The sequence below is a fragment of the Pteropus medius genome, unplaced genomic scaffold (genome assembly GCF_902729225.1).
Source record: "Pteropus medius unplaced genomic scaffold, Ma_sr-lr_union100, whole genome shotgun sequence".
In the NCBI taxonomy this organism is placed as follows: domain Eukaryota; kingdom Metazoa; phylum Chordata; class Mammalia; order Chiroptera; family Pteropodidae; genus Pteropus; species Pteropus medius.
This window is the reverse complement of record NW_024349797.1, coordinates 4751586-4770506: the sequence shown is the minus strand read 5'-3', so window position 1 is coordinate 4770506 and position 18921 is coordinate 4751586. Positions and strand designations below refer to the sequence as shown.

Genomic DNA, 18921 nt, shown 5'->3' with positions numbered 1-18921 from the left:
CATCTAACTGGACACCTGCATCCTCAGTTTCCTCAGACAGGGCAAGGTTACATGGTCTCTAAGGAACATTCTAGCTCTCTGCCAATCTGGATTTATGGATGTTGAAGGCTCTTCGCTGCCTGATTAAAATTTACTTCCTGTTGAGAAGATGTAGGTGCCTCATGCCAGCGGCGGCCTGGGGAGAAGCCGGTAAGCTCTGCTCTGGTGTCAGCAGCACCGCGGGAGGAGCTGGCTGAAAGGGAAAGTCAGAGGAGGCCACAGCTCCATTCTGCTGATTTTGGAGTTTGATGGATTGCAGGGGTACAGGGACAGAGGGGGAGGAGGAGGGGAGGTGGGAGCAAGAGTGTGTGAACCCCCACTCAAACCTGCTGGAACCGCTGCTTCTGCTTTGTCAGGAAGTTGGCCGAGCCTGGGCACGATATCTAGTGGTCTATTTTCTCAGTATGGACCAGCAGGGTTTCATCTGGCTTGGTACAAATTGATTTGGCCAACGATTGGGTTGGCTAGTGTTAAAATCCATGCTTCCTGGATCATGAGGGCTGGAAGGAGCTTAGAGATCATGTCCGACAGCCCTTCCCCCACCACAGACTAGGCATGAAGCTCAGAGGGCACGGGTAAACTGTCCCAGACCCAGAGCCAGCTAATGCCAGAAGTGGGCATGAACCCAGGGCATGTGGTTCCTCCATCCCTCCACTGTGGGAATCAGGTCTACGCTTCACTCGATTATATGAGGGTTGACCTGAATGTACTTTGTGGGCAGGGAAGCAATGCCTTTTACCTCTACTCTCTAGAGTCTTCGCCTGTTGGGAACTGAGCATACTAAGCAAATAGGACCAAATTTCCAAGTCTTCAGGAGTGGCTAGTTTGGGTAGTTCTACTAAGTACAGAGATACCCATATGGGGAACACTGAGTCACCAAGGGCCCTGCCAGAAGCATCCCACTTAGGACCTGGGTTCCCGAGGAAACCAGGCCACTCTTAATGGCAAAATGGTGCCCAGAGTATAAACCCATATGTTGGACCTTCTGTCCCCACCAACGTCCCCAGCCCATAGAATGGGAGGTAAGAGGATCAGGTACCTACTCTGTGGAGACATTGACAATGGTGGTCCGACCAAAGTGACTATTCCGGTCTGAAAGAGAAGAAAGTTGCTGACCTCAAGCCTGGCTCCTTGATTGCTGTGGGGGTGCCAGAATTCAAGGCTCTTGAATGAGTGCCCGGGGTCTAGAGATGCTTGCCTATGACCTGCTCTTCCTTCTGGTTCCCCAGAACTTGCCCCAACTTCCAACACAAACAGCAGAGGCCTCTTCTTCTCCCTGGGTCTCCTGATTGGGGCTCCTCAGCCTTGAAGCAAGACTGAGTCTTGGTGTGACATCCCTAATGAGCGACTGACACTAATTGGCATCCGGAAAATGCTTGGCGAAGCAACCCTTGGCCCTGCCATGAGCGGAATGATGAAATTAGCAACCTGTTACCACTGGCAACAATCACAAGAACCCAAATCTCCAGGAAATGTGGTGCTCCCTCATTTGGACAGAGCAAACTTTCTGGCTAAGTGTGTTAGTTTGTTGATGTAGACACCTCCTCCAGGTTTTGTGAAACATATCTAGAAACCCCACATTATATTGTCATTGCCAACATACTAGCTTAGGATGAGATTCTGGAAAGATGGGGTCAGAAGTTTGCTCTGGCGGTGGCGTTTGGTGGCATGGACACTGTGTGCTACATTGAGTTAACTGAGGTCTACCCTCTGGCCGAGGAGAAACAAGTAGAAACCTGAGCAATCAGAGTAAAGCTGGCTGCCACCTGGGCATTTAAGGTGCTATTCTACACCACCTAGTTGCACAGCTTCATACAATTCTGTCCATCTTTCTATTTCTAAGTGAAATACTGACTGTTATTCTCTGAGCACCTACTACATCAGACACCATGCCAGTCACTCGACACACATTATCTCCCAATCCCCATGACAATCGAGAAAACTGAGGCCTAGGGAGATTTCTTTACCGAATATAAGACTAAATAATTTTCTAGATTGGGTAAAGGTATCTTCTGGGAAGTAGATGTGGGTAAAAGTTGGGGAACCAAGATTTTTCTGTCTTTGAAGTCCAAACCCTCACTCGTGATGTTATTTTGTCAAAAGGATTTACCCTGTTATAACAAGTGTGGGAAGACGTCTTATGAGACAAATCCTGTGCTTAGGGTCTGTGTCCATCAGAGTGGGTGTGGGGAGATATCACGTTCAGGGATCTTTGCAGTGGGTCACTATGAGAAAAAGGCCTCCAAGAACACTTGGCCAGATGTGACGTGGGGTTGTGGCTAAACGTTCAGTTCTAGACTGAATTACTACTAGGTGTCTCCTAGGTGCCAGTCCCTAGGTCAAACTTGCAATGAAGGGGGTATCATCTCCCGTCTCCACGTGAGAGATTTGAAGCACAGGTCGCTAAGGTCACATAACTAATTTCAAGAAGTGGAATAAAAAATGTCAATTTCTAGACTCCCAATACCCAAGCTCTGTCCCACCTACAAGGCTGCCTCTCGGGTCTAGTGGCCCAGCCCCAGTGCCTGCTGAGCTCCACCTACCCAGCACGGTCCCAGTGTAGTTGATGGGCAGAATGATGCCCAAGGAGGGGATGCAGAGGATGAGCACGAAGATGATGAGATGATACTGGAACATGATGTAGATGCGGGCATCGTCTCCACACTTGTTGATCAGATCTTCGTTCCTGGAAGAGACACACAGACAGGACATTCCTCAGCTTAAGGAGCCAGTGTGGCAGTGGCTTAGGCTGGGAGTGAGGTGGGTAGGTAGAAGAAAGGGAGGGAAAATTACCACCCTAACCCCAAGTTTTTATTTTATTGTTTTAAGTAGATGCATTCTACTTTAAAAAGTTATTTATTTTAATTCTTTAAATTAAAAAGGAATACTTAAAACCATAATGATATACCATTTCACATTGCCAGGCTGACCAAAGTTAGAAAGTTGGACAATACCAAGTGTTGGGAAGGGTATGGGGCACTGGGAGCTTCTTACACTCATGGGTACATACTTTGTCACAGCCACTTTGAATAACTGAATATGTTCCCACCCTATGACCTATAATTCCACTCCTGGGTTTATATGCAACAGAAATACATGCACATGTGCATCAAGACACATCTATAGGACTCGCATAGGTACATTATTTTTGATAGTCCCAAACTGAAAACAACCTAAATGTCTATCAAAGGTGAAACTGACATAAGAATTGTGAGATATATATGTAGTAATCTATCACCTATTCATCATCTACCTAGCTATCTATCATTTATCATCATAGCTATGTATATATAGATATATCAGATTATGTAGCTATAAAATGAAATAATATACAGAGATAAAAATGAATGACTATAGCTGAACCTCACAAATACAATGTTAATTAAGTGAAAGAGGCAATGCACAAACAAAACATGCCAAATGCACAGTGCAGAGACACCTACCATATGAAGTTTTGTGTTTTGCACGTATGCTACTCCCTCCTAACAGACACTTTCTCCCCCGTCCTGTGTATACCCATTGCTATGTCAGCAGACAGCAGAGAAAATCTGGAAAGTCAGTCTCAAACTATCCTAAAGCATTCTTTTTCTCCCAGACCTGAGGATGTGGTCAGCTCCAGCAGGCCCATTCACCCATTTTCCTCCTTTTTTCCCATGCAAAGGGCTGGCTAATTTGCCATCACACCCTTTCCCGTCATCCATAAATTTGCTAAACCCAGGAAACTAGAGCCAGCCTGAACAGCCAGCCTCCCAGGGTGACAAGCAAATGTTCATATGCAATATTGGTTATTTGTAAAATGCAAATATAGTAAACGCTTGTCGAAAAGAAAAGAAAATTTCCTTGAAACTGTTGACAGCAATTGCCTCTGTGGAGGGAGTTCGTGAAGAGGTGCGTGAGAGACTGGAGGTAGATTTTTATGTTTCTCTTAATTAAACACATTTGTGTGAGCTTGTGCATGTTTCAAAAATTAACAAAGCAAAACTAGAGAAGGTGCCAAGAAACAAAAGTCTCTGTTCTGCCTACATGTGGCTAAGTTTCCTGAACCACACATAAACTAGCCGTATCACTTCCTGGGGACTCTGATGAATGACGAAGAAAGACTAGAGGCCAAGGCTATGGAGAGTCTCCCATTGGTGAGGCTGGAGCTCAAACACAAGAAGCCACTAATCTTAAGCTCGGTTTCGGATTTCCAACGCCTAATCAAGGTGCCCCATGCCTTCACAGGGTTCCAGGCCCTTTGTTGGGTCTGAAGAAAGAGATGTTTCCTGGTGTGGTGTGGGTGGGGTGGGGTCTTGGTACAATGTGTGAATGCTTTCAGCAATACTCTTGAACGGTGGGCATGGAGGCATAGGAGAAAGAAGTCCTATGAGCCTTTGCAAAGAAGCAGAATAGTAGGCCCAGCCAGGGCCCCTGGGGCAGGTGGCCTCTGAGGGGCAACGAGGCTGCACCCTAAGGCAGGTATCACCAGGCAAGAAAGGGCCGTGGAGAAGGGTTTCGAAGGATGGGCAGTGCAAGACAAATAGGGGATATTTAGGGAGAGCTCAGGAACATACAGGGCTCTGAGGTGGAAACAGGGCTGTGTGCACACATGCATGTGTGTGTACTTGGCTGAGTGTGTACATATGCGTGCATGCATACATGCATGTGTATGTGTGCACATGTGTACACACACATAGTGGGGCATAGAGCTCTGCTAACTGTCTGCTCAGCTGAAGCATTTGGCTGGTATGAGGGAGTCAGGACAAAACAGGTGACTTGAGGACTATCTCTGTGCCGAATGGGGTCTGACACTGAAGAGATCCAGAAGGTGAGGTGGGCAAGGGGCTGCTCCTGTGTAATCAGGCACTGAGGGTGAGAGAGGAAGCCTGTCCTTCTGCCCAGCAGTGCTGTTATTTTTCCATTTTGACAAATACGATGAATGATGTTCATGGAAATAAAGCAATTAATAGTACGCAGGATTTCTTTTTTCTGGTGTGGAGCATGTAAAAGCATTTTTATAAGCATATGAAAGTAGTCCTTTCCTGAGGGTTATGGCAGAGATAAAATGGACTGTGGGCTATTTCTAGTTCCCATGTCACCAACTATAAGCCCAGAAAGTATCCTCTGCCTGGGCCTGGCTGAGGTCATCAGTGGGAAGTGGGGAGATGGGTACAGAATTCAGGCCCAGGGCAGGAGACTCCGCCCCACCCCCTCCACCTAATAAGGCAAAGCTTCTGTCACAAGCTCAGAAAGCTCAGGCACTTACTTCATGGTGATGGTGTTGAAGAACCAGGAATAGAAGCCCTGGGGAAAAAAAGGAGAGAAAGCATGAGAAAATCCAGGCCTGGACCTGCCCCACCCAGGTCTGGGAATCCGGGCAGAGGCAAAGTGAGGCGGCCTGAGGCAGTGTCCATTGGGAGTCTTCTTCCCAGGCAAGAGACATCAAGAAAGAGGCTGAGTCCTGGAAGGAAGCTGGCTAGGTCTGGAATCAGTGGTGACTGCTGAGAGAGATGTTGCCCCGGAAGTGAGTTGACACTCCTACCACTGGAGTCCTGTTGTAGGAAATGGGGGCTTGGGCTAGAAGGAGAAAAGGGACGCTTTTGGGGGTAGACATCATTTGCTTTCTGCCTGTTCCTCATTGCTTCCTTCAGGGAGATGTCCCTCCCCCTTGCATGTGGTCAGTTGGGCTATCCGTCAAAGAGGCCACTGCCACCAGTGATCACGTGACCAATAGGAGCATGAGCCAAGTAGGACCAATCAAAATTCTCTAAAAGGGATTGACAAGGGTGTTGGGAGAGAGGTCCTCTCTCCCTCTGAGTTCCTGTGCCTTGGTAAACACCAATGGCTTGGTGCCATCTTTGGCGCCACATGCAGGGTCTTGTCGGAGAAAAAAAGCCAGCTCAGAAGAGAAGACCAGAGAGAGAATCCCAGTGGCAACGCTGGACTTCCTGGATCTAGCCGTACCTGAAGCAGTTGCTTCTCTTGAATTTCTCCACACTCAAGCCTCACATTACCCTTTTGTAACACTACTTTGAGGTTTTTTTTTTTCCCTTACATCTGAGGGTCTTGTCAATGATGCCTTTCTCTCAGGGTCTTGCTGTCTAGAGTTTCTGGGTGGTGGGGAAATGTGGCCTTGGCCTTGGGAAGTCAGCTTGGGAAGAGTGTACATGAGGGTGGGCTAAGGCTCATGCTCTGAAAGCTGCCAGATCTGGTAGCTGGTTAAGTTGCCCTGGTGCATGCTTCCTTCTGGGATCCCAGGTTTAACAAGACCTTGGTCGCAGTTCTTGACTGGCCCCCACAAGCCCGTCAGTGAACCAGACAGGCCCCTGGAACCACACAGGTTGGAGAAGGGGTATTTCCCGAAAGGAAGCGATGAGGGGCAGGCAAACAAGAAAGAGGGAGAGGGCAGTTTCTTGCTCCCTTCTGTATAAGGCCACTTTCTAAGTTCCCCTCCTTGTGTTGGGTTGATGGACAGTGGGAATGTCCACTTAAGGAGTGTTTACCTCAGGGGGACCATTTTCCAAACCACGTCCTTGGGAACTAAAATAAGGACAGATATCCAGGTATGAGTTAGGGCAATGATGGGGAATAGGATGACGGTGGCAGCAGTGACTGGGAAAGTCTTCAGGGAGGGGGTGACTAGCTAGAGAAGAGTGTGACTGAGTCTCGCCACTCCTTGCATGGAGAGTCTTCCTGCACAGCCCTCCTCTGGGCAGACAGGGCTGTGATTTACTCAGGGAGCAAGTAAGTCTGTTGATGGCCCCTCGTGGTTATGGACAGGGGAGGATACACCTTCCCCAGAATCACTTCCACCTCTTTCAAGACAGGTGCACAGGTGTATACCACACAGTGTACGTTCATGTCCTGGAATTCACATAGGACAGGACCATCGTGAAAGGGCAGAAGTGGCGAGTAGAAGTGTGATCTATGTACCCACGAAAATCATAAAGACAGAGATGTGTAAGTGAGCATGTGTGAACCCATCTCTCTGTCTCTCTCTCTCTCTTTCTTACAAACACACACACACACACACACACACACACACACACACGCCATGCATGTACATTGTAGCTCCGAAAGACATAAACCATTCAGAAAATTTACCAGATGCACAGTAGGTCTAAGATGCAGATACCAGTTCCCCTCTTCTCCCCACCCCTATAGAAAATGGCCCCAAGTTCCCAGGGGCCAGCTCAGCTGACAAGACCAAGTGACGGTGGTCAGTTCACTGGACCGATCTTCGTGGCCTCATCCTCCCCATTCCACCACATGGGGCACTGACAGCTGCTGTGACTGGCCCTAAGCACTCTGGTGAGACCCGTTTGCTTCCCATACCAGTCGGCCTGGCTTGGACCCATTATCCAAGTGCCCTGGAGCACTTCAGGGCCTGCCTCACTGCGTTCTCTCTCCTTGTCTAATTTCCACTCTCTTCAGTTTGACGGCCTCTCACCTGCCAAAATGATTTCTTAGACAGTTTTTAAATAAAATTATTTTTTTGTCATTGTATGAAAATTGAAAAGTCAACCAAAGCGATGTTTCTAAAAATAAACCCGAGGGCCACCTTGCAAGGGAGGTATGACTGTCCTTGTTCTATAAAAGAAGAACCTGTCTGAGGTTCCCCACTCTGATGGGGGCAGATCTTGGCAAGTAAAGGACCTGGTCTCCCGGATGGACAGCAATGGAAGGAAGATGGTTCTGCTCACTCACTGGATCCAACAAACCTGTGTCAGATTCTAATTACAGGACCGGCTAGCCTGGGTGCTGGGACAGCAGTGAAGACGCCTGGTCAGTACCTGCTTTCGCCAGGGGAAGGAGACACACTAGACCGATTGTGCAGATATATCATTACAGACCGTGTTAAGAGCATTGAAGAAAAAGGATGCATTTTCCATGAGCATATTATAAAAGATCTGGACCCGGAAGGGGTGAATAGGGCTCCCTGGGGAAGTGGTGCTTTTGCGGGAATCTGAACAAAGGGTGTGCGTGTTGGCGTAAAGAGGGGCCAGTGGGGAAGCAGGTGAGGGAGGAGAAGGGAAAGGCCCTGCAGAGGGAAGGAGGATCTAAAAGATGGCTAATGGGCCGGGGGTGGAGAGTTCAGAGGAGAAAAATTGACTCACAGGTGAGCAAGAGGCCAAACCATGAGACCAAGTCATTTGAAATTTATTCCAAGGACATTAGGGAGCCACTGAATGGGTTATCCACATTCAGAGATTGCTGTGGATGAGGTAGGGGGCAAGCGTGGACCTACAGAGATCAGCTAGAGGCTACTGCAGTCATCCAAGTGAGGCCTGAACTGGGGGATGGTGGGAAAGGTAGGGAGAAACAAAACTGAGAAGGTAAAAGTCACCCAACTTAACCATGAACTGGCCATGCCCAGGAGAGTGGGCAAGAACAGGGGAGGCCCAGCTGGTGGATGGTGGGAAGAGTCTGAGACCAGGGACCTAGGGACAGGTGGAGGCGGAAGGAGATCATGGCATGTTTTGGACATGTTAAATCTGAAATGCCTTTACAATATACATGTGGAGATTATTTGAAGGTCATTGGATAAATGGGACTGGAGCCCAGAGGAAGGTTTAACTAGAGACAGAAATTTAGGAGGAATCCGTGTAGAGGTGGCAATTGAAGTCGTGATTGTGGATGACATGGCCAGGGAGAGAGAGTGGAGAGAGAGAGGGGGCGGGTCTGGGATCAGCTGTGGGAAACTCCAGCTGTGGAATAGGGGCCTGCAAAGGGGACAGGGGAGGAACAGATAGTGACGTAAAAGGGACATCCAGAGAGCGTGATGTCAAAAGCAGCAACTGGAAGAGCCTGGTCAAGATGGAAAGAAGTTCTAGCAATGTCTCCGACCTTTCTGCTACCAGAGACCGGTGCTCCTATGAGACTCTAACGCCTGACGGTCTGAGGTGGAGCTGAGGCGGTGATGCTAGCGCTGGGGAGCGGCTGCAAATACAGATGAAGCTTTGCTCGCTCTCCTGCCACTCGCTTCCTGCTGTGCGGCCCGGTTCCTAACAGGCCACGGACAGGTATCAGTCTAAGGCCTGGCGGTTGGGGACCCCTGGTCTACAGGGTCAGCCCTTTCTGAGAGATCAGACGAGACCTGAGGAAAGTCCACTGGGATTCATGGCATGGAACCACTGATGACCTTGGGCGCTGTCTGAAGATATTCACCATGCATGAAATGATGGGGGTGAAAGCCATATTTGCGGGGCTTGAGGAGTGGGAGGTGTGAAAATGGAGACAATGAGCGCAGATGCCTTTCAAGAGATTAGCTGTAACAGGGCAGAGGGACACGGGCAGCTGTGGGAAGGGTGATAGGCAAGGGACGTCTCACGCCTCCCTCCCTCTCTGCGTCCAGGTCCCCACTCATACGTCATCTTCTGCCCAAGGCCATCCCGACCACCGTCTGTAATACTTCAGCTCCGCTCAGTTGCTTTGAGTGCCTTCCTTGTCCCCTATTTCCTTCACGCACTTATCACTGTCCTAGATGCACCTGTCTGGGTGTCTCTCACCCAGGAAGAAAGTGTCATGAAGGAGGACTTGGTTTGTTTTATTCACTGCCCAGTGCCCAGCCTCCAGACCAGTGACTAGCACATAGCAAGTGCTCCAAGCAGCTGGCTGAATGAACACACAAGCCCAGGTGGAGGAATGGTATTCAAGGGGAAAAAGGGGAGAAGACTGGGCTCCAAGGAGTAGATTGGGTGGCAGGAGGTTGGGGGGTCCCTGCCTGAGAAGGGGAAGGTGAGTGCTTGGCTCAGTGTGAGCCTGGGGGCAGTGAGAGGGTTGGAGATTTGAGGAAGAGACAAATTAGCTTTTAAAATCCCTTTGGAATATTAGAATTAGTTAACACATCCTTGGCACCCTAGGAGGTAGGTATGGTTAATATCTCCATATATCCGATGGGGAATTGAGGCCTGGCAAGGCTGAGGAATTTGTGTAGTCACATTGCTAGAAGTAGTTGTGTCTGGCTGACTGTAAAGCCTCTGATTATGAGCATGCTCCTTCCTGCACACACCAGAGCTGCCTGCCCAGAGCCAGGACCCTCACCGCCACCCCGCCCTGGCCCAGACCTGCCCCAGCACTCACCTTATCCTTGTGTTCCATCTCCAGAGAAACATCCGAGGGAGACGTCTTCTCACTCTGCTCCCCATAGATCAGGGAGGTCAGGCTGCCAGGCAGGAAAAGCAGCAGGGAGGCGGAAAAGGAGAGAAAAGCCTTCAGGTGCCTGCCTTGCTCTCTCTCCTGCTCCCTGGGCCAAGGGTTGCCGTGGCCTCCTGCCCAGCAGCAGAGACACCTCAGTTCATTTGCTGAACACACAGCTCTGGTTATAGACAGTAATCACCCCTGTTGCCAGGTGCCCAACGCATCTTGGGAGTCACGAGATCCAGCAAGTCTGAGGTCTGAGAAAAAAGTGGCCTCGTGCCCAGAGATGGCTGCCCTCCAAGTCACCTTTGTGTGAGGAGGGTCAGAGCAGGTGCAGGGATGGGTGATGACGCACGCGATACCTGCCGTAGCTTGGGCACTGATCAGAGCAGTGTCCTGGGTGCAGCACATCCCCCAAAGAGCAAACAGCTCTCGTCCTGACCCCCAGCCTCTCCTCACCTGTCATTGTGGATCAGCAGAGCCAGGCGCCCATAGTCCCACGCGGCTTTCCGGAGGAAGGAGTAAACCAAAACGATGAGCTATAGGCCAGGAGAGGCGATATGGGGCAAGAGAGCTAATGACGCCTTCCCCTAGGCTGGCCCCTGCATTCCCCCGAGAGAGACCTTGTTCCCTGAGGTCCCTAAGGGGTCCCCCACTATGTGGCCACCTCTGTCAGGGTAGGGGCCATGTCTTTTTCAACTCTGCATTCCCAGGGTCCAGCCGCTTCCTGGCACGGAGTGAGTGTTCAGAGTTTGCTGAATGAAAGTGCTGGTGCCATGCTTAGAACTATCAGACAAGACACTCCTTGAAGAGATCAGCAAGGGGAGAGAGAAGGGAGGCCCAAGGGCACTGGCCAGCCGGGCCTTTGGACGATGGTGCATGGAAGAGAATCTTGGGAATTCTGCTTGTTCTCCCAGCCCCTTCTTCCCCACGGCCCACCAACCGGGGGCCGTCCTGGGAGAGACTGTCATTCAGGGAGTCCCTATCACTGTGGCTGGTGTCCATTTGAACAGTTGGGCCCCTGTTGCAGCACTTGTGAAGTCTGACTGCCTGCCCCCGCTGAGACATTATGGTCTGCCCGCCGCAGTGCCCAGGACTCACCACCCACAGGACGATGTTGAGAAACAGCACGGTGGGCACACCGCCAAAGGGCTGCCCCTGTAGGACGGTGCTGTGAGACTGGAAGCACTCATTCACCGACATGTTCTGTGTCTTTTCGGCCACATTCAGGTTGCCTGGTGTGACAGCCATCCTTCAAGGTCCCCTGGTGAACAGAGGGGTGTCCAGGTCAGACGTGATTCAATCTCTCTCACTTTGCAAAATGCAGGAGCCCTCCCAGGAAGCTGGAGGGAGGTGCACTGAGTGCAAATCAGGCCCAGTGCCCACTGCCAGCTTATAACTGGTCAAGGCAGGTGGGTGGCCTTGAGATGACACACAGCCGCACCCTGTAAGGGAACAGCTTCCTCAAACCCAGGGCCGTGATGGTAGAATTGCTCAGATAGCCTGGGAGCATTTGTATTTTGTACCACTTGATTCATTTAGAAAAATAATTGTAAAATGAACATCTAAATGGTCTTTCTAATTCTACCTTGGTGAAGCTTTTCTTGTATATAAATGAACAAACTTCACAAAGGTGGGTCAGGTCTCAGAGTGGAAACATTCCATTTAGAGGATGGAGCCAGTGCATTCACAAGATGCCTGTGCTGATGGTGCTCACTGCTGATCACCTCTAACATCCTATGATTCTCGGATGCAGTACCTAGGAGAAGCTGTAGCTCCTAAAACTAAATTAGGTGAGGATGGAGAGTGCCTCTCATGTAGCAGTGACTCAGTAAACGTCACTACCTAACATTGAACTTGAACCGGGAGACCAGCACCCGTCCAGGGATCTGAGCCAATCCAGTGACCTTGAGCATTCCGAGAAGACTCAAATGCAAGGCTCCAGGTCACTGGATCAATATTCTTCAGGCATGGATAAGAGTGAGAAAGCATGAATGAAAATTGGAGGCAACTGGTAGCTTCTTGGACTTAGCTGCAAAGTTGTTATGATTTTAAAAGATCATTCCTTTTGGCTCCAGGCCTCATCTCATCCTAGAAACTCTTCATTCTCATTCAAGAAAAGTAGGTTCATTCATTTATTCATTCAACAAATATTTAGTGAACAATTGCCTTCTGCCAGACTAATGCTGATGATGCATCAGTGAACAAGACAAATAAAATCCCTTCCTCATGGGATTCTGGTGGGAAGAAGCAGTGCAGAGGTGAGGGTGAAATTAGAATTGTAGAGAGCATGATTGGGGAAGGCCGCACAGAGACGATGACATTTGAGCAAAGGCTTGAAGAGAAGGAGCAAACCATATAGCTACCAGAGAAAGGGCATTTCAGGCAGAGCAAATGGCCCAGGGGTGCAAGCTTATCGGGAGCACTGAGGAAGAGCAAGTAAGCCAGGGTGGCTGGACAGGGGAGAGAGAAGGGCATGGGCAGGGTTGGAGGTATCGAGTCAAGGAATGACATGAAACAAGTTAGTATTAAAGGGATCACGTTGACCCTTGTATTGAGAACGAACAGAGAAGTAGAAGCAGAGAGGTCAGTTAGGAGGAAACTGTACCAATCTAGATAAGAGAATGGTAGCCTGCACCGGGATGGAAGCAATGGGGGTGGTGAGAAGTAGCCAGATATCAAAAGTATTTTGAATGTGAAGCCAACAAGGTTTGCTGACAGATCACATGAGGAGTGTGAGAGAGAGGAGCTCAGGATGACTCTGTTTTTGGCCTGAGAAGCAGGAAAAATCCAGGTGCTGTTATTGGATAGGAAAGACAGGACGCGTAGGCTGGGAAGTGCAGGGTGGTCGTGGGGATCGAGATTTGGGTTTGGATGTGCTAAGGGGAGATGCCAAGCAGGTGGTTAGCTGTGTCGAGCCTTTAATTCACAGGAGAGACTGGAGACATAAATGCGGGCGTCACCAGCATCACTGAAGGAGCAAGTATAGTGAGGTTCAAGATCTGAGTGTGAGGATGTTCCCATGCAGAGAGGCGAGGCAGATGAGCAGGAGACAGAAAAAGGAATTGAGAAGAGAAGCCAGTGAGGAAGGAGGGGGGTGCCCTGGAAGCCAAGAAAGAAAATGATTTTAGGAAAAGGGAGGGATCAGTTGTGTTAATGTGGCCAAGTAAGATGGCAACTGAGAATTAGCAGAGTTGAAATAACGTGGAGGTTATTTGGTGGCCAGACTGAATCGGTACAAGAGAGAATGAGAGGCGAGGGCTTGGAGCCAGTGGGCGTGAACAATTCATTCATTCAAAGAGGAACCAGAGGAGGAAGTGGTTAGGATGGGGAGAATAGCAGCACATGGTATGCTGATAGGAATGATCCAGCAGGAAATGAAAATCTGGTGATATAGGAGAGATGAGGACTCGCTGGAGCCATGTGAGGATGTGGGAAGTGTTGGGAACTAGTGTACAAGTGGAGAAGCTGGCCTTTGCCCAGAGCCCAATAGCTGACCCCTAGCAGCAGGAGGGGAGGCAGGTGTGCTGCTGGAGCTTGTGGACACCCTCTCCTCATTGCTTCTACTTTCTCAGGGAAAGGAAGAAGGTCTCGAGTGAGTGTGCGATGCTGGTGGTGGGCAGATATGGGATGTTTGAGGACAGGAAAAAAGGTAGAAATAGAAATCTAGAGGAGTGATCTAGTAAATAGATTAGGAGAATGTAGCAGAATTGCTGGGCAGCACAGAAGGCCCATTGAGGACCACGGTGTTGGATTTACAAGAGCAGCCAGACTCTGATGCATTTCCCCTAGCCGTATTTATCTGTGAGGTTACCAATGTGGAAGAGGCGGGCAACTAGGTTTAACCAGGGCAGAGGTTTTCCCAAGTAAGTATGAGAATGAGACAAGAAGGTTGAAGATGTATGCAAGGGAGTAATTTTAATTAGACATGGCGTTTGAGCCAGGTAAGGAGAGAAATGGGACATGAGATGGGTGAGGAACGGTGAAAGGCGTTGGAGTTCCAGACCAGTACTAGAGGTCATGAGCTGATAGACAGGAAATCGCTGTTGGAAAATGAGTTGGATGACATTGAGACTAAGAAGGAATTGCAGTTATTGGTAGTGATAATGTCTAGGGCATGACCATGGAGTGAGGGGCTGAGAAGTCAAGGCAGGAGTGTTGGAAGGATCATCTCTATGAATACGTGGAAACTGAAATCAGTAAGAATGAAAACAGGAACGGTCCTAGCCTGACAGTAAGGCAAGAATTGAACCTTTTCGGGAATAAGGGGAGCGCCCTGGGGGGAGGAGTCAATGTCCCTAATGAAGATGGGGAGAGGGATGTGTAGACAGACAACACTGGTCCAAGACAGGCATTTCAGCGGGGAGGGAGAGGAGCCTGGAAATTGCATAGAGGAGCAAGAAGGAAGTTTCTCCCGCCCCCAGGCTGGTGCTGATGGGGGAGCAGCATAAGCCGCTCTCTGAGAGGGCGGTAAGGGAAGTGGGGTCCTGGGGAGACTCTGGTTTCAGTTCCCAGTGGGAAGGTGGGGCACCGAGGACCTGGGGGGTGTTTCAGAGCATCCTGGGCTCTGTAGCACAGAATGCCAGCTCCAACACCTACTCGCTGAGAGAGTGAACGACTTCAACCAAGCTATTTCAGGTCTCCATGTCTCTATTCATCTGTAAAATGGGGGCGGTGTTAGCAAGTAGTACCAGCTTCACCGTGCTGTTAAGAGGGATAAGAGTGTTAAGGCATGTCAGTCGTGGAGCACAGGAAGTATCACGATGTCTGAAAAATGAAGAGTGGATGGCGCAGAGTGGACTGGTTTTAGGATCTGGGGTGGGGAGGGAGGTGGGGATGGAGAGGGAATAAAGGTAAAGGGACTGGCATGCAGGAGTCGGGAGGCGGCCTGGGAGTCTGGGGCTCCTGCGCCAGCTCACGAAAAATAGAGAAAAAAGACATAATGAGATCAGCTTTGGAAAAAGGAAAGAGCACAAAACGCACTCTCCTTCCCTCTAAATTACCATCTAACAGGAGCAGGGAGCTTCTTGCCTGTCTTAATTTTCCCTACTTTCTGCTCCTCTCTCTTTCTGCCCAGGCTGCTCACTGTTTTGTTATAACTAGGTCACTGGTTAGCTCATTTAGGCTAACATTTTTAACCAAATGTAAAATTATAGTAGTTTACATTGAACACGGTATGTTTTAACAGTAAGGCTTCTGCCAGAGGGTCAGCGTAGCACTGATGTCATTTCATGGATCTCTTGGGGGATGGGGCAGGCATCCAGCCAGCCATCTCCTGCAGTCGGTCAGCAGCAGCAGGAAGCTACAGTTCTGCTTGTGGCCACTGGGGGGAGCCCGCACCGAGAAATCAGGTGGGAACTGGGGAGGGATGCAAATCTGGTGAGTCTGAATGCCTTGGTGAGATTTCCTACCTGAGTCAGTTCTCCAACGATGGTGCAACTCAGGCCCTGAGGCTCCACTCAGCTACCTGGCTGCTGCAAAACAACAAATGCAGTGGAGAGAACAAGAGACTTAGGGACCCAGGCCGTCTCCGCTGGCAGCAACATCCCTCAGGGCCCCTTTCCTCATCTTGGGCTCCAGAAGCTCATCCTCTATCACATTTGTGTTTTGCAGATAGCTTCTTCTCAGTCTATTGCTTGCCGTTTAATTATTTTCATGGCATCTTTTGAAGCATCAAAGTTTTAAATTTCAACAACATCCAATTTATCAAATTTTCTTTTATGGTTCATACTTTTGGTGTCGTATCTAAGAAATCTTTGCCTGACTGAAGGTTTTAAAATTTTTTTCTTCTAGGTTTTCTCCTTAAAGTCTTATAATTTAACTCTTACATTGTAGTCTAGGATCCATTTTGAGTTGATTTTTACATTTAGCGTGAGATAAAGATCTAAGTTCATCTTCTGGCATGTGGTTATTCAGTTTTTCCAGCATCATCCGTTGATTCCTCACCTTTATGATGAGGTGAAAGGCTTTCAAGTCTGTCTGGGGATTGGAACCAGGTCAAGGATGTGCAAGCGCTTGGTGAACTGCTGCACGACGGACCGTAAGGACTTGTGGTTGTTGTTATTATTCGGTTAATACTATGTGTGATGAGGGAAGGGCAGGGGGTCCTGGGTGTGAAAAGCTCTAGGCACTCATCTGGCTCTAAGAAGAAGGTTTGAGTTCTGGATGCTGTTCTTTTCCACTCAGCTCCCACTCCCTCATTCTCTCTCATTCCAAAAGCATTCTTCCTTTACGCCCTCCCTCTCTCCTTCCTTCCCTCCTTTCCTTCTTTCTTTCCACAAAGAGTTGAGCACCTACTCTGAACCAGGCATCATGCTGGGCTCTGGAGGCCTGGCAGACTGGTTCCCACCTGTATGAGGCTCCTGGACTCACTAGGGAAGACAGGCAAGTGTGCAACGCACATACCACTGCACACTTTGATAGCCCAGGTAAAGGGATCCATGGGGAGGGCCCACTCTGGAGCAGTCAAAGAAGCTTCTGCAAGGAAGTGACCTCCAAAGTGAACCACGAGGAAGTGCTGAAATCTGCGTAGTGTGGTGGAGGAGTGTGGGCAGAGGGAACCATCTTGGCCGAGATCCAGAAGGGAGACTGAGCATGGCATTGTGGGAAAGTGAAGATGAATACTGTGGCTAGCATGTAGGATAGATCACTGGTTTTTTCTTTAATTTTTTTATTCACCCCTTCAACAAGAATTTGTTGAGTATCTACTATTTCCAGGCCCTTTGTAAACTGTGGAGTTAGAAACATGAGGTCTTCTTCGGGGAGTTCACAGCCTTTGGGATTTGGGGAGAGGACAGCTGTTAGGAGACCTGGCCCAGGTTGCTGCTCTGCCCATGAAGACCCCCAGCAACAAGGTCCAGGCCTCTAAGCTTGCAGTGGGGTGGAATCTACACAGCAGGGTTGGGTTGGGTACAGGCTTTCAAATGAGAAGTGAAGAAGGAGAAGAGAAAAGAGAGCCTGACCCCCACCTCACCAACTTCTTCCGCTTTCTAGGGAACAAGCAGAGACAGTAATGAGGGAGACTGTTGCCATGGAAACCTAGAACAGCCAAGCCTTTTTTCTTCATCCCTAAACCATGCCTGGACCTGCCTTCTTTCTGGAGGGAAAGCTAGCTCTTGGGTATGAAGAAGAGGGGCAGAAAGCTTTCTCGAGTCACAAGCGCCACACTGGAAAGAAAGAAACTTGAAATCTGGAGTAGAGTGAAGGAATTCAGAGCAGGGGCACAAACCGGCCTGACGAAGGGGCCTCAGGGGTCTCCCCTCTTTGTCATGAATTTCACAGCAGAGCATAGGGAGACTGTTCAGGGCATCAGGGAGAACTGGACTCTCTGGAGCAGACTGTCAGGGCTTAAATCCCGGATCCACCCTTGCTAGCTGTGTGACCTTGGACAGTGACTTCACATCTCTGAGCCTCCGTTTCCACCTCTTGAAAGTGGGGATGATAACAACAGCATTGCCTCACAGGGTCATCGTGGACATGAAATAAGATAATTCACATAAAGCCTTTCACACCACGCTTGAGGTCGACACGTGCTCAATATTAGCCAGTACTGTCATCATCATCATCAGTTTGTGAGATGGTGGGGAGGGGCTCAGACTGAAACACTCCCAGTCTCCTTCCACCTACTCTGATCTGAAACAGGCAAGAGGAGAGATGTGGAGTATGGGAAGGGACTGTCCGATACCCCACAAACTGCAGCCTGTTGCCTCTGTTCTTCCTACGCATGAAAAGCAAATGTCAGCCTTGCTTCTGGGGCCAAAAGGGGGCAGTGAGAGAGAGTGGTAATGATGGCTGATGACTCAGGATTCTCAGGTCCCTTCCTCAGCTGCGCGTCTTCTCTGATAGGGGAACAAGTGGCCTTCTTCCCCTTCTATTTCTTTCCCCATCCCAATCTCTAGTGGTAAAAGCTGGAGGTTTAGTAGCCCTTGGCCCGAGCAAAGTTTTCCTTGGCAAATGGGTAAAGGCTTTGAAAAGAACTCGCTTGTCTTTATTACTCCTCTGAGCCATCGCTTATACCCCTCCTTCCAAACACGGCACAGTTTCAGCTCCTGCGTTGCTCCCCATTCCCCAACTCAAGGGCAAGTCTTCAGTGTAGGGAACCTAAATCCTAGAGCTAAGGTGGTCCAGGAAGCCCTAGGGAGGGGACAATCTTATTAATGGCTAACATTTATTGAGTACTTACTGTATCAGCTCATTTAATCCTCACGAGTACTGGAATCATCCATAGATGGAAAATTGAGGACCAAAGAGGTAAATAACTTGCCCAAGGTCATGGTGCTATGCAGAGCAGAGCTAGCCCTTAAACTTGAGTAGTTCGTAAGCCTCTGCTCTGCTACTTCCTGGACACTCTGGGCCTCTGCTGGGCTGGTCAGGGGGCAGAGGAAGGGGATGAACTCACTCAAGTCGTAGTCCAGGGACAGACTCTTTCCTAGCCTTTCGGAGTAGTGCAGTGGAAAGTGCTATGGACTGAGGGATCCCAGGAGAGCCGGGCTCTGGGCTACCTGTGCGGCCTTGGGCAGATGCCTTCCCTTTTCTGGGCCTCTCATCTGTAATTTTGGTGGGAAGTCGCTGAGGGCCAGGCTGGAGCTAGGATTCCAGATGTCTCAGAGACACATCCAGCCATACAGCCTGTATTTCTTAACACTGCCCAGAGCTTACTCTACTCCACCATCCCCCTGACCTCTCATGGGCTGGTTCATAGGGACTGTATTTTTATTGAGAGAAGCAAATCTCTGTAGTCATAAGCCACGTCCTAGGAAAAGA

The 18921-nt window shown here is 49.4% G+C and overlaps 1 protein-coding gene across 4 annotated transcripts in view; it reads right to left on the bottom strand.

Moving 5' to 3' along the window:
* Nucleotides 1-18921, bottom strand: part of TMEM63C (transmembrane protein 63C) — a 63973-nt gene that overhangs the window by 19295 nt on the left and 25757 nt on the right. For 2 of the 4 annotated variants that reach the window (XM_039883899.1, XM_039883902.1), the window contains exons 3-9: nucleotides 15570-15632; nucleotides 11260-11422; nucleotides 10618-10697; nucleotides 10102-10183; nucleotides 5285-5322; nucleotides 2583-2725; nucleotides 1083-1131 (exon numbers count right to left, since the gene is read on the bottom strand). In XM_039883899.1, the coding sequence (XP_039739833.1) occupies nucleotides 1083-1131; nucleotides 2583-2725; nucleotides 5285-5322; nucleotides 10102-10183; nucleotides 10618-10697; nucleotides 11260-11409 (542 nt within the window). In that variant the 5' untranslated portion in view covers nucleotides 11410-11422; nucleotides 15570-15632. The remainder of the gene's footprint in view (nucleotides 1-1082; nucleotides 1132-2582; nucleotides 2726-5284; nucleotides 5323-10101; nucleotides 10184-10617; nucleotides 10698-11259; nucleotides 11423-15569; nucleotides 15633-18921) is intronic. The other 2 variants (XM_039883901.1, XM_039883903.1) reach the window with 2 other exon arrangements.